The sequence below is a fragment of the Pristis pectinata genome, chromosome 3 (assembly GCF_009764475.1).
Source record: "Pristis pectinata isolate sPriPec2 chromosome 3, sPriPec2.1.pri, whole genome shotgun sequence".
Taxonomy (NCBI): Eukaryota; Metazoa; Chordata; class Chondrichthyes; order Rhinopristiformes; family Pristidae; genus Pristis; species Pristis pectinata.
Window position 1 is genome coordinate 41,975,740 of NC_067407.1, and position 15,069 is coordinate 41,990,808.

General features: G+C 38.4%; 1 protein-coding gene across 1 annotated transcript in view; it reads right to left on the reverse strand.

Annotated features, from left to right (window-relative positions):
- The window catches only part of pgm1 (phosphoglucomutase 1), a 65,984-nt gene that overhangs the window by 15,772 nt on the left and 35,143 nt on the right, over positions 1-15,069 (reverse strand). The window contains exons 2-5 of the mRNA XM_052011385.1: positions 9,059-9,221; positions 4,765-4,911; positions 3,271-3,396; positions 967-1,157 (exon numbers count right to left, since the gene is read on the reverse strand). Of these exons, the coding sequence (XP_051867345.1) occupies positions 967-1,157; positions 3,271-3,396; positions 4,765-4,911; positions 9,059-9,221 (627 nt within the window). The remainder of the gene's footprint in view (positions 1-966; positions 1,158-3,270; positions 3,397-4,764; positions 4,912-9,058; positions 9,222-15,069) is intronic.

Sequence of the window (15,069 nt, forward strand, 5' to 3'; positions counted from 1 at the left end):
TCTGAGATTGCTGAATGAGATTGCATTGTATAAAGTGTGATCCCACTGGAAACCATGCAAGGCCCAATTTAGCACTTCATTCTAGCAGTTTGCCTTTTTGAACAATTTCACTATTTTTTTTTGAAAGGGTCTGAGTAACACCAGAATTAAATGCAACAATGTTACAACATAGCAAAATACATGTGATCAAATGGGCAAAAAAAAAGAGCCTGACATCCAGTTGCTGTGGACCTATTTGTCCTGCTCTGTAGAGACCACGTGCAATAGCCACCCACATTAAAAGAATTCATGCACAGGTATTATCCACTCCTCAGGAAAGGACTGCAAGCAAGTCATCCTCTATTCTGAACGACTGTCTAAGAAGTTGAAAAGAATTGAGCAAAAGGTAAAAGATAAGAACACAGAAGAAACAGAATAGCATCTCAAGTAAATGGTTAAAGGAGATGGATAAATGGCCAGTGTGTTATCCGTATGAGACAAGGCATAATATGTGGGAATAATTGTGGCAGTCAGGAGGGCATTGCTGCCAGAAATAAAAACACATAAAATTGGCAAAGCCTAGCAAGCACAGGCTGTCTGTAATCTCTGAAGGAAAAAGGTCACCATCAAGGGTGCAGACCTCCCTATTAGTTTTCTAACAGAGGTGCCCTTTCCAAAAATACAGTACACAGATACCACATCACCAGCAGCTTCTACTAAAGAAAATGAGAGCTATATAAATGTGACCTGACAGAGTGGAAACTCAAATTCAACACAAAACTCAAATCCGATATATGCCGACTCCACATCACTGAACATGAGGGCACCAACGTACAGCACCATTCCACTGCCCTCAATAGGTCTGTTTAAGTTTATTCGGGTCCTTTCATTTATATTTAAATTGGTCACCAGCATTAGAAACTGGAAAATTATACCACAACAGCTCCGAGCTAAAATACTGGCAGAAAGACAAATGTTATTTCTTACACCATCACCGTCAAATGCAGCTCCAAAATCATAGTCTCCTGTTTGCATGGCCTGCACTAGGTCAGCAGCATATGTCAAGTTTGGATCAGGATGATGACCACCGAAGTCTTCAAGAGGTGTGCAGTTCACTGCTGAATTTGCAGGGGACCCCAGCTCTTCACATAGAATCTTCTTAACGTAAGGACCCATCACTATTTAAAAGAATAAAATGAATGAAACAAATATTCTGATGACAGAAAAAAAGTGCAGCTTATTGACAATTAAATACTTTAAATCCAAAACTTATTGAATTGAACATCACACAAAATATTAAGAAAAGCAAAATAAGCCATCATTGCAAAATCTGAAATTAAACAGAAAATGCTGGTACAATTCAGCAGGTTAGGAAACCTCTGCAGAAAGGGAAATAGAATTAAAAAGTTCAATGACTAGTGTAGGTGGGCAAAAAGATGGGCATGGATGTGGTGGTCCAATAGGCCCATTCCTGTGCTGTACATCTATGACTCAATAACTCTATGACTCTTTTCAGAACTGGAAAAAGTTAGCTTAAAACTTATTTTACTTGTGTGGAGAAAGAGGAAAGGGGAGAAAGAACAATGGGAAAGATCTGTGATGATCTGTCACAGACCTTAACCTTGTTCTCTCCTCCCCTGTCCTTTCTCTCCATCTTAAAACTTATTTTACCTCTAACTTTCCCCAGTTTTCACAAAATATAATTAACGCAGGAGATTAACAGTTCAACACTTTCCACAGACACAGAGAATGATATCAAGACTGAGTGAAATTTAAAACCAAAAATATACATTGTATCAGCAGCAGATTCTTATTGAATATTTTCTTCTGAACATGCAGAACTGCTAACATGATTTGCCAGATTTCTTTTCTATCCTCAAATATCGAGCAACGGCTTCTAAAAAAGGTGCTTTTTCCAGACATTTACCAGCCCCATACGAGAAATTTTCTTAAGCTTGACGAGCTCTTTTGATGCAATATCTCCGCAATTGGTTCACTGCAAATCCCAGATGGGGGGAGGGGGGGGGGGGGGGGGAAGTAAACAGTGTACATGTCTGCATTATGGGGATCACAAACTACAAATAAACATGAGTTGAGACTTTTAAGAAAAGTAAAAGTGCTATTCTTGATAAAAAAAAAGTTTTAGGAAAAAGTCATTTGCAAATTTTAAGGGTGTTATTGCATTGGAGAGGGTATAGAAAAGATTCACCAGGATGTTGACTGGATAGGCTGGATTTGTTTCCTATGGAGTAGAGGGGGCTGAGGGCAGATCCTAATAGAAGTGTACTAAATTACGAGAGGCATTTATTTCATAGAGATATGGAAAAAAGAAAAAAAAGAATGTTTTGTGAATATCAGAAGCATTCATAAATATACCAGCTATTTGAAAAATAGCCAAATAAGGTCTGACATGTGACAAAGACCCACAACAACATTTCATTATAAAATGGCTATATAAAGGGCTAACTGTGAAATGAGTGATAAAAACAAAATGTACAACACAGCAGAAGGCCATTCAACTCATTATGTCTGTGCTGGTCAAGAAAGAATTAAGCTATTCTTCCATCTATAGCTCCATTGCTCTGAAGCTCGTGGCTCTTCAATTACACATACAAGAACTTTTAAAATGTGATGAGGCTTTCTGCCACTATCATCCTTCCACACCCTAACCACCCTCTGGGTGTACAAAAAAGTTTCCTCACCTCCCTGTAAATTTATGATTTGCCTGCTATGTGGGATCCATGAAGACAATATCAAAAACACTTCCCAAAGATTAAATACATAGTTATCATGTGCTAAATGCATCTTGATCACATTGAAAAACTTGTTTGCAATATCCCATATCTATAATATTTTGCTTTTATTTGTTTACCTTTTGCATCAACAATAAAAAATACATGCATAGAGCAGAAGAAGTTATAACATGGGAGAAATGAGGGAGGATTTTTGAAATAGAGTTCTGTTGAGGAAACTGATATTGTTGAAGAAACTGAGTAACACAACATAATGCAAATGCAATATTTGGCTTAATCAGTTACAGTAGCTTGAAACCTGAAAGTTAAAGAGGTACAAGCTTTGCAAGCTGTTATGTAGTCAGACATTGATTTATTTGCAAAGAATCCAATTATGTAAATCATAATAAAATACAGAATAATTTAAGTAAAGGCTATTTGTCAAGCATATTTTCACAAAAATTCACCTTTTGCAATTAAATTTTATACCGGGAATCTTCAGCAAAATATGTTCTAATATTAATATAGCAATAAGCAGTCTTCTCACTGCAGTTCATACCTCCATGCATGGCATCCAATCTTATCTTCAAGTGCTCTGAACCAGAAAGTAGCTCCTTCAAAGCATTAAAATCGAAAATGTTTCGTAGCATGTTAGCATAGGCTTCCACTGAATCCACAATTTCCACTAGAAAATAATCAGACATTCCTTATAGGGACTGCCGTGATATTTATTTTTAATGGAGATAATAGCACACATGACAAAAAAGACCAATTATTACAAAGGTTGGTGTTAAAGGGGAAGATACAGGAATCTGCTGTACTTCAAATGAAAATATGAGGGTGATAACCCAATAATTCAGAGATTGGATGGAATATCTATAGAGAAGTTCAAGCCGATTCCTTGCTTCATATGATTAAGTTATGAGGAGTTGATGTGCTTCATCTTTGGAATTAGGTGAAAATGGACATTTTAAAAAATGATAACTGCAATGCAAGGCAGCATATGTCCAGCAAAAAATTAACAGTAAGATCACAGCTATGTGCAGAAAATAGTGCATTAAGCAACTTTGCATATAGCACTGATCAATACCTGCACCTTCCTGGAGGCAAAAAGCATTGAATCATCCAAAACACAATGAATATCAAAAAGTTCTTTCCAGCTACAGAAAAAAAACCTATCATGTCCATAAAACTCATTTCTTTTGATGGATCTTAACTCTCTGAACCCACCTCTTTAAAAGGTTCCTCAATTCCTTCTTTTGAAAGTTCGGTTATAAAATAGTTTCTACAACCACATTTTTTTTTTAAAAGAATGATCATTCATAGCCTAATTGACAACAAAGTCACAGCTTAATTGGCAAGTTCTCTGTTCCTTGATTTCTTCATTTTCATAGTTGTTAATAATACTGGTTCTTGAGTCGTTAAATTTTAATGGTATCACTCTGTGCAATACCAAGACAACATGAACACTCCCACTTTGCACTTAGCTTGTCATAGCTGTGGTACTATGGTATCGCAAAAAGTAGGTTCATGCCTTATCGAAGCAGAAAGTGAAAAAGAAAAAAAGCTCAAATGGAATTGTTCTTCTAAACTGTTATTCAAGGACCATGGCTGGCAGAAAATCTGAATGAAATATCAGATGACAAATGAATCAGATTAATTTATGGATTCTATTTTATTCTTTGATTAACTGCCAATTCAAGTTAAGCTCTCATTTATGAAATGGATGAGATACTCACCGGGCATGTACTTTAAAATGAATAGCACTTCCATGAGAGAAGGAAAAGAAAACATCCAATCCTACATTAAGCTGATTTGTAGTTCTAAATTACAATTCTGTTCAGAACACAAACAGAATTATTAGAGCCCAATATTGCATGGTCTTATAGACAATTAGGTACAGCATTATCATGCCCAGGGACCAGGTTCCAAGCACTAATGAACTCAAGAAGAAATGAGGAGACAGTGAGAGATTCAAAATACTTATTAACCCAAAATAAGTGAAAGTTTAGTTTATGTTAGTGGTTTTAAAATAGAGGAAACAATTGGTTACCTGTAAATGGTTTAAACTTATTCTCCAAGTCAAATTGTTGTTTTCCAATTGTGCTTAAGTCAACTTTCAGATCCGGACAGATTGCATATTCTTCAATAGTTTTGCTGAGCTGAAAAATCTTCTCTGTGACAGCCTCAGGAGCTGGACCTGCAGGAGGCAAGACATACGTGATATACTATAAAAGAGATAAATCAACACAAATAACTAGTTGTTGATTTACGGACACTTTTTAATTGAAGGATCTCCCAAAACACCAGAGAATGGGGATACTTTCAACTTTGTCTACAATGCTGCATTCTACTTCAAAACATCCACTTGAAATTTACAGGACTTCCCCCAGCCCGTTTCCTGACAGCCAAGTTAAAAATTGTAATATCTGCTGTTTCTAGAAACTGATCCAGTATTCAAATGGAATTTGAAAACCTTTAGGAATCAAAAAGCTTACAAAATTAATCTTCAAACTGCAAAGATGGTTGATCTTAGGCAGTAGAGAACTACAAATTGCCCTGGGTTCTAAAGGCAAAACCAAGATTTGGTCAGGGCTGTCATTCATGAACACAATTCTGCAGCATGCACAAGAGTGAGATTGTCTGTGATGCACTCAAGATCGAGTAGTCTGTTGACATGTCATGACACATGATTAAAGGGCTTTTTGGGCAAAGAACTGAAGGGTTTCTATGAGCTAATAGAACCACAGCAAGATCTCAAGTTCTTCATAAGAGGGAAAGATGGATGAAAATTCACAGACTATAAATTGTCGTAAGTATAATTTGTCAGGTTTAAGTATATGTTACACTAAACAGAAATCATACCAACATTCCTGACCATTTTTTAATTTTGCCTCCTAAGGCAATTTGTAGTCCTGTACTGCCTCAACCAAGATCAACCAACCTTGACCTTGGAGATTAACCTTTAAACTTTCCTATTCCTTTAGGCTTTGATATTGCAATCAACTATGAATCTGTTTCTGGAAGTCAAAAGTATTATGACTTCTACTTAGCTCTCTAGAAATAGGCACTTAGCTCTCTAGAAATAGGCTCGGGGAAAATAATGCAAGCTTCATTCAAATGGATCTTTTGATCATGGCACCTCCATTATCTTAAGTGAGAAACATTTTGCAGGTAGGATCATTTTTGCCTTGTAATTAATTGGTGGATCTCTATTTAAGAGTCAGAAAATCATTCCTTTGTTCAATGGCATTTAATTGAATGTTACCCGTTAGGGGACGATGCAACGGGAATATTCAGGGTTGTGGTTTAACTTGAAAAATGGGGGAAACCCTTAAAAAGTACTCAAAAGTGAATTCTCTTTTGATAATTGATATAGTGGGCTGCAAGCAGAATTTGAGTACCTGAAAGCAGCCAGCCACTTCCAGGCCATCTTAATTTTGGGCAATCCAATCTGCCTCCAGGCTAAAAGAGATAGCTAAGACAGGGGGAGAAACCTGACATTTAGGTCTAGGAAAGCCAGAGCAGCAACAGCATTTCAGGCAGGACTTTCTTCTGTGACCAATCCCCCCCCCGTGCTGGTTGGAACATGCAAATTGCTCCTGCAATCAATTCAGTCTATTATAAACGAGCCGACTATCCATCTCCAAAGGACGTTCCATTAATAGTGTCTTGTATTCACTAGTTATCACCTTCAGAGTGCTATTGTTTTGCTTCCCACTGAATGGAAGTGAACAAAATTCAAATTTCAATCCTTCCATGTGTGGCAAAAGTGGTACTACAATTGACGTCAGCATACCTAGGTTGCAGGGAAGAGGAAAAATTGCTAATCAATATCCCTTAACCTACTGGTGAGAACAGGCTTGAATGCAAGTATGATGCTTTTACAGAACCACAGAAATGTTACAGCAGGCAAAGAGGCCATTTGAGCCACTGTCAATATTATCCCTATGCAAGAGCAATACAGATAGTTCCACTCCCATATTCCATAACTTTTTTCTTTAAAAATACTTACTCAGTTCCGTTTTGAACATGACAACTGAATCTGTTCCTGAACATTCCAGACCCTAAACACTTGCATAAATAAGTTTTCAACATGTCACATTTGGTTCTTCTGCTAATCGTCATCACTTTATGTCCTCTGCTTCTTGACCCTTCCACCAATGCAAACAGTTTCTCTGTCAACCCTTCATAAATTTTTAAACACCTCTATTAAGATCCCGTCATCTTTGGCTGTTCCAAGGAATGTGGTTGTATGGATTGACTGGAGGAGCAGAAATTAAAATCCCTCATCTCTGTAATCATTCCAGTCAACCTCTTCTGCATTTTAAGGCCTCCACATCTTTTTCAAAATATGGTGATGGAAGTTGAACGCATTTCACCTGTTGTGGCTAAACCAGCTATTCCATATAAGCTCATAATGAAATACATTATGTCTCCATTTATAAAACGCAGGATCCTACATGCATTTTTAAACAACAGTCTTCTCAAACTGCCCTGTTACTTTCAATAATTTATACATGTACAACCTCCGATCCTCTGTTCTTGCACTGTATCAATAGTGCTGAGGTGGAGGTGGTTGAGAGCTTCAAGTTCCAAAATGTAAATATCACCAACAACTTGTTCTGGTCAAACCACATAGATGCTATGGCCAATAAAGCACACCAGCGCCTCTTCCTCAGAAGGCTAAGGAAATTCAGCATGTCCCTGATGACTCTCGCCAATTATTACAGATGCACCATAGAAAGGATTCTATCCAGATGTATCACAGCTTGGTCTGGCAACTGGTCTGCCCAAGACCACAAGAAACTGCAGAGAGTTGTGAACACTGCCCAGTCAATCACAAAAACCAGCTTCCCCTCCATTGACACACTTCCCACTGCCTTGGAAAAGCAGCCAACATAACCAAAGATCCCTCCCATCCTGGTCATTCTCTCTTCTCCCCCCTTCCATTGAGCAGAAAATACAAAAGCTTGAGGATTGAAGTGGATAGTATAACATGTAGCTTAAACAAATATGATGTGCCAGGAAGTCCCTTTCTGTACTGAAGTTTCAGTAATTATTTATGCCAATAATACTAAAATTAATAAACATTGTATGCAGTGTAATATTAGCAAACGTCTTGGCAAAACTAAAATTACCACAATGTTTGGGCAGAAATGGCTCAAGATACAATTAAGATAACAAAACTAAATCTCAAGTAGTAACAACAGTAATCTGAAAACAAATAAAAACACAATAAATACTACAAAGGCACTTCCTTTGTGACTATGTACCAATTATAACCTACTCAGAAGTGAGATGTAATACCTTATGATGTTTCCAAAAGGTATGCCACCTGAAACACGCTCTACATTCGTGAATTTCAGTCCTTCACAAATGTTCTAAGATAGCAAAGGAATGAGACGAGCAGATAAAGCAGAGAAAAACAATTTCTTTTGCTCTAAACTGCAGAGCAAATGATAAACATTCAATACAATTTTGCCAGTCTAAATACATGCATCAATACTCAGTGCTTGTCTGAGTATCATTTGAAATTAAAAGCAGATGAGTGGAAATAATTGGATAGTTCTTTCAAAGAGTGTACAGGAAGTGATGAACATAATATCTTTCTTCAGTGCTATGTTAAAAGGGAAAAGTAGAACAATTATGGTTGGGATGAGATGTGACGATAATGAAAAACATCTATTTCAAAGAGATGCTTTCTGCTTGAACTACAAGCAAAGCTGTGATATCAAATCTGACCTATTCAAATACCACATCAAGATGGTGCTATTGAGCCGAGGAGAGTTCCCATCTTACCTGCACTGCCATCTAAGGATCTCAGCATCCAAGATTAGGAAAGATACCAAAACACGGTAAATCAAAAAGAAGCCCATTATGGAAGTAAATTTTCAAGATAGACCATTCTATTCTTCATGCCAGAAATGAAAAATAACAAATAAGAAGGCTGGAAATAAACATAAAACATCTACTGTTCTTGGAAATGAGAGAATTATGCCAAACAAGTGTTTCCACCAGCTTTCTGTTAAATACTTTCTTCTGGCATCCCCTCTGAATCTCATTCCATTTCACCCACCCATACTCTAAATATCAACAAATGAAATGGTTCAAAGAATCTCAATTTGGCAAGTGCTATGATGGAAAGTTGCATCATGGAAATTTTTTTGTTTTAAAAAGGTAGCTGAAAATGAGCTGGACCTAAATGATGTCTGGTCTAAGAAGAAACTACATGAAAGCCATTACTGCCATTCAAGCTATCCAAACAATAGCAAAATGAATGATCAAAGCACAGGTTTGAAAACCCATTAGTTAATCAACAGCCAAATTTTGCATGTATTACTAACCTCCATTGGAAATATTGAATTTGATTCCAAAATCTCCATCAGGTCCACCAGGGTTGTGGCTTGCTGTCAGAATAATTCCTCCAATTGCTTTAATTTTTCTGATTATGCAAGATACAGCTGGAGTTGAGAGAATTCCATTTTGTCCAATTACTAAATGGCCAATCTGTTTAAAAAGGAACATTTGTTAAGTATTCTGAAACAGTAACAGTTTGTTTTTAAGTGAAATCCACTCATAAAAAGATTAAGAATGCCTGTAATGAGGAATAAAAAACTTCATCAGTATCAGCATCCAGTTTTACCCCACTAGGATATGGATTGGAGTTTAAAAAAAAACAACTGTGTTTCATTCCTATTGTACCAACAATACATGTTCTGATTCCATTCTCAAGAGTATCTTCACTCCTTCAGTATATCTCTCACCAACTGAGGGTGTATCCTTCTTAATATTCAATTTTACTGCCAAATTATGGACTATTTTGTCTTAATGACTACTGCCTTAATGACGACTGCCCAGTGGCTCTGACATCCGCCATCATGAAGTGCTTCGAGAGGCTGGTCATGGCACACATGAACTCCAGTCTCCCAGACAACCTCGACCCACCGCAATTCACCTACCGCCAAAACAGATCTACGGCGGATGCCATTTCCCTGGCCCTATGCTCATTTCTGGAACATCCGAACAGTAAAGACACCTACGTTAGACTATTATTTATTGACTACAGCTCTGCCTTCAATACTATAAATCCAAGCGAACTCATCACCAAACTCCTAAACCTGGGATTTAATACCTCCCTTTGCAACTGGATTCTTGACTTTCTGACCAACAGATTGCAATCAGCAAGGATAGGCAGCAACACCTCTGCCACGATTGTTCTCAACACTGATGCCCCACAAGGCTGCATCCTCAGTCCCCTACTCTCTACACACTCATGATTGCCTGGCCAGATTCTGTTCTAACTCCATCTACAAGTTTGCAGATGATACCACCGTAGTGGGCCACATCGCAAATAGTGATGAGTCGGAGTACAGGAAGGAAATAGAGAGCCTAGTAACATGATGTCATGATAACCTTTCCCTCAATGTCAGCAAAACAAAAGAGCTGTAAAAGTAATTGAGAATGTAAGGGTTAATGTTATCCAGCTGCTGTGGCCTAACCATGGCATATAAAGATGCAAGATGTCCAGGTGTCTTGTGTAAATCAGATAAGTATCCCTCACTCCCACTAGCAAAAGAAAATTAAAATGTTTGTTGTATGCTCCTTGGTTCTGTTTATCTTTGCTTTATTACAGCGTGGAATGACTTAACAGAGCTGGTCACCGACTTCAGGAAGGGGAGCAGTGCACATGCTCCTGTTTATGTCAACAATGCTGAGGTCGTGAGGGTTGAGAGTTTCAAGTTCCTAGGAGTGAACATCACCAACAGCCTGTCCTGGTCAAATCACATAGACGCCACAGCCAAGAGAGCTCACCAGCACCTCCACTTCCTCAGGAGGCTAAAGAAATTTGCCATGTCCCCTTTGACCCTCAATTTTTATCGATGCACCATAGAAAGCATCCTATCTGGATACATCCCACAAGAAACAGCGGAAAGTTGTGGACACAGCTCAGCGCATCATGGAAACCAGCCTCCCCTGCATGGACTGTATCTACATTTCTCACTGCCTTGGTAAAGCAGTCAACATAATCAAAGATCCCACCCACCCCAGACATTCTCTTTTCTCCCTCCTCCCATCGGGCAGAAGATACAAAAGCCTGCAAGCAAGTACCACCAGGCTGAAGGACAACTTCTATCCCGCTGTTATAAGACTATTGAATGGTTCCCTCGTACAATAAATGGACTCTTGACCTCACAATCCACCTTGTTGTGAACTTGCAACTTACTGTCTACCTGCACTGCACTTTCTCTATACTGTAACACTTTATTCTGCACTCTTATTGTTTTTAACCTCATACTACCTCAATGCACTGTTATAATAAATTGATCTGTATGGACAGTATACAAGACAAGTTTTTCACTGTGCCTCGGTACATATGAAAATAATAAACCAATTTACCAATTTATTTTATGCCTTTATTCACCTCGTCAAGCAATCAGATTGAGACTGATCCAAATGCATTTAACTCAAGGCCATCTCAACAGATAGCAAAATAGCCATCTTCAAGCCAATAGCAAGTAAATGCAGTGTACATGGATTCAATGATGTATTTTATTAATCTGTGTCGATTTATAACTACAACTTCTGAAAGAATGGAATAATCCGTGAAACAAAAAAAAGTACAGAATCAGTGTCTTGATTAAAAGGCTTCAAAAAGATTTTATTCACCACTAGTGACCATCCTTTGACATTATTCAAAGCAAGTCGGAGGTAATGCATTTCACTATTTGTAACAAAATATATTATTAGGGCTACTAATTTCTTGTGAATGAATTAGTTCAATCACTATTGCACTTCAAAAATACTTAATTGACTGTGAAGTACATTGGAATGGCGAGGAAAATTCTCTCTTCATTACTGGAACATTGATTCAGAGGACCACAAATGGCAGAAGGGTCTTCAAAAGAAAAGGTAGATATTGTCTTTTTATTACGAAGTCAGCAATGCAGGAGGTGGCACAGAGTTGGAGGACAGAACCACCAAGAACATGCTAGGAGGATTAACACAAATGTTTAAGGCTTAAATTTGGGATTAGCAGGATAAATTGCACCAGTTAACAAAAGAAGTGGGCAGCCTTTACTGCAGATGGGGTAAAGGCTAAGGAATGGGCTAAGGAACTCCTCAGCAATGGGCCAAGGAATTCCCAACATGAAGACAGGGAAATGGTTCACATAAAACTCATCAACAGTTCTGACAATTCGTCATTTTAAAATCTTCATCTTTATGTTCTAGTCCCTCCCTGGTTTTCCAATCCACCCCTGCTATTACACAAATCTGACAACCCATTCCTCCAGCCTGTAAGCCAATGCACCCCACCAATTCCTGGCCCTTTATGTATTCCCAGTTTTAATTGCTTCATCACTGGTGGCCATTCCTCAACTTGGCCATCCTGACATACTCTCCAAAATCTTCTACCTGTCTCCTCCTTGAAAATGCTCATTAAAGTATATGTCTGTTTGACCAGTACTTTATGGCTGGTGTCAATTTTGAAAATATGGAAACATACCAAGAACAGCAATAAATTGGAGGCACTGTATTTCCTAATGAGTTAAATTTGACTTTGTGGCTAAGCAAACCAGTCCTCACAATGCAACTCCCTTTGAAAAGTGATCGAGTTGAATGAACATGTTAACGAGGTGCAAAGATTGAAAAGCATTTCGAGTGCTTACCAAACAACTCAAGGTCAGAAATATGGCCTTTTTTAAAAAAACTGTTGAGATTAACAATTGAAATGGTCAAGTCAAAACTCAGTTTATACTTTGAGGTAGAGCATGGAAGAGTGAGGGAAGGTGTCACCTCTTAAGTAGCTGAGAATTAGATGAAAAAGAGCAACAAAACCTCAGTTGGCATCAAGAGATGGCAATGAACTGAACTGCGACACTATCCTCAAACATGCAGCTGGGAGGACTAAACGGAAGCTCAAAATGCAATAAAAAGTGATGGAAAATTGAAAGGTGGACAGAAGTGATGTGCCAAAATGATGGAAAAGACAACAAGATTTTAAGGAAACACAAGAGTTTTGTGTTGCATGTAAAATTGTTCATTTCTATGTAGCAGACCTGTCATGATATAACCTTTGCTGAATTAGAAAATGTGCAGTTTTATAACCTTGGAGCCATTTGGCACAAAACATCATATTCAGAGATTTATGGTGATGGAATCAGTCAAATTATATTTTGTTGAATCAATCATCATCACAATGACAAAGCTATTAGATCACATCTGTCTCAAAATGTTTCAGCACTGATACTGAAAATCAATTTAACATGGAATAAATTGCACTTGCGACCACTTCCAGCTCAAATCACACGAATCAAAAAAAATCTCAAATGGACATATCTATTTTTTTTAAAAAACAAGTTACCCTTGCATCTTTACAAGTTACCCTTGCAACCCTGGCACAATTTCTGTGTCATGGGAACATGTGACATCATCATTCCTAGTGTAATGCTCCTTTTGAAGCAGGGAAATTTGGATCACATTGCCCTGGAGATATCCATCATTGGGAATTCCCAATGCAACAAGATCTTAATCCCACAACACCTGCTGGTAAATCAGAAATGTATCCAAATCCTCAAGCCACAGCTCTCTCCAAAGCACCCCCATCCCCCCTCCATATCATCATGCCAGCCTATCTGATCTCCTCACCACCCCCACCTGCTTCCCTGATCTTCCTGCCACTCCACCTTCATATTCCCCTTTCAGATCTCCCAACCACCTGACCCTCGTATTGTCCTTGCCGATCTAGCAACCTCCACCCCTCACACCATATTTTCACACCAGTACCCTAATCTAACCTGCCACTGCTCCCCACCAATTCCTTGTGGCAGCCTCTCTCCAGACCATGCCAACCTCCACATTTATCCCCTCACTTTGTGCATGTTGTGCTTAAAACTCCTAATCCCAACCTTCCAAACCGAGGCTCAGGAAAATACTGAGCAGTACACTCAAGCACGAAAAAGGGCAATGTCAGGTTACTTGCAACCAAGGCCAATAGCGCAAGTAAACTTTGATGTAGTGGGACAATGAGCAAAATGATTGTTGTTCCACCAAATTAAATGTCATTCCAGCAACTCTCCGGGCAATTTTCCTTCAACTATAACACAAACAAAAAGAACTCAGGTTTATAATAAAAAGCCATGGAACTTCACAGGAATGTTTCAGATGAAATTCAACTGAGCAATGTAAGAACACACTACAGCCAACTATCAACAACTTGGACAAAGGGGGCACATTTTAAAGCAGCATTTTTGAAAAATTAAAAAGCCTAAGAACCTGAATATCTTGGGAAAGAATTTCAGAGGCTTGGCAGCTGAAGACAAAGCCACAAATGAAAGAGCAATTAATTTTGGGGATAATAAAGTTGCCAGTGCTGGAACATACAGACAGCCTCCAGGAGATTACAGAGATGGGAGTTTTGAGGCCCTCAGTATTAGAACATAAGAAACAGGGGCAGTAGGCCAGTTGGCCCCACAAACATGCTCCCCCAGTAAATGAAGTCATGGCAATCCAATCTTAGCCTCAATTCTCTCCCTGTACCACTCCACACCAAGAAAGTTTAAACACCTATCAATAAACAATTCAATGACTCCATCTCCACAGTTCTCTGAAGCAAAGAATTCCAAGATTCATGGCCCTCAGGAGAAGAAAATCCTCTTCAGCTCTATCAGAAATAAGTGAAGCCCTATTCTGAAACTACCCACTAATTCTAGATATCCCCACTAGTGGAAATATCCTCTCCACATCTACTCTGTTAATACTACAATTTTCAATATGGGTGGCAAAGTAGTTAACAGTGCTGCCACATAGCTCCAGTGACCTGCATTTGATCCTGACCTCTGGTCATGTCTGTGTGGAGTTTGCACATCCTTTATGACACTCTGGTTTCTTCCCACAGCAGTGCCAGTAAGTTAATTGGCTATTGTAAATTGCTGCTGATGTAGGTGGAGGATCAGGGAGGAATTGATGGGCATGTTAGAGAATAGTTTACAGGGAAATAAAATGGGGAAATGGAACTGATGGGAATGCTGAGCATTGGCATAGACTCAATGGGATAAATAGCCTCCTTCATCTTTTGAGAATATGAATATGAAATCACCTTTCATTCTTCTAAACTCCCATGTATATATGCTCAACCTGTTCAAATTCTCTTAATACATCAACCCCTTCAAACCAAGAATTAACCAAGAGAAGCTTATCTGCATTACCTCTAACACAAGCACTGCCTTCCTTAAACACGGAGGACATGTATTCCAAACTGTTAATGGCATTATAGCAAAAGTTAGTAAATTGTGCAATACCTATATGCATTGAGCATACACAGCTCTAAAAGATAGAGAATTACATAAAATCACTG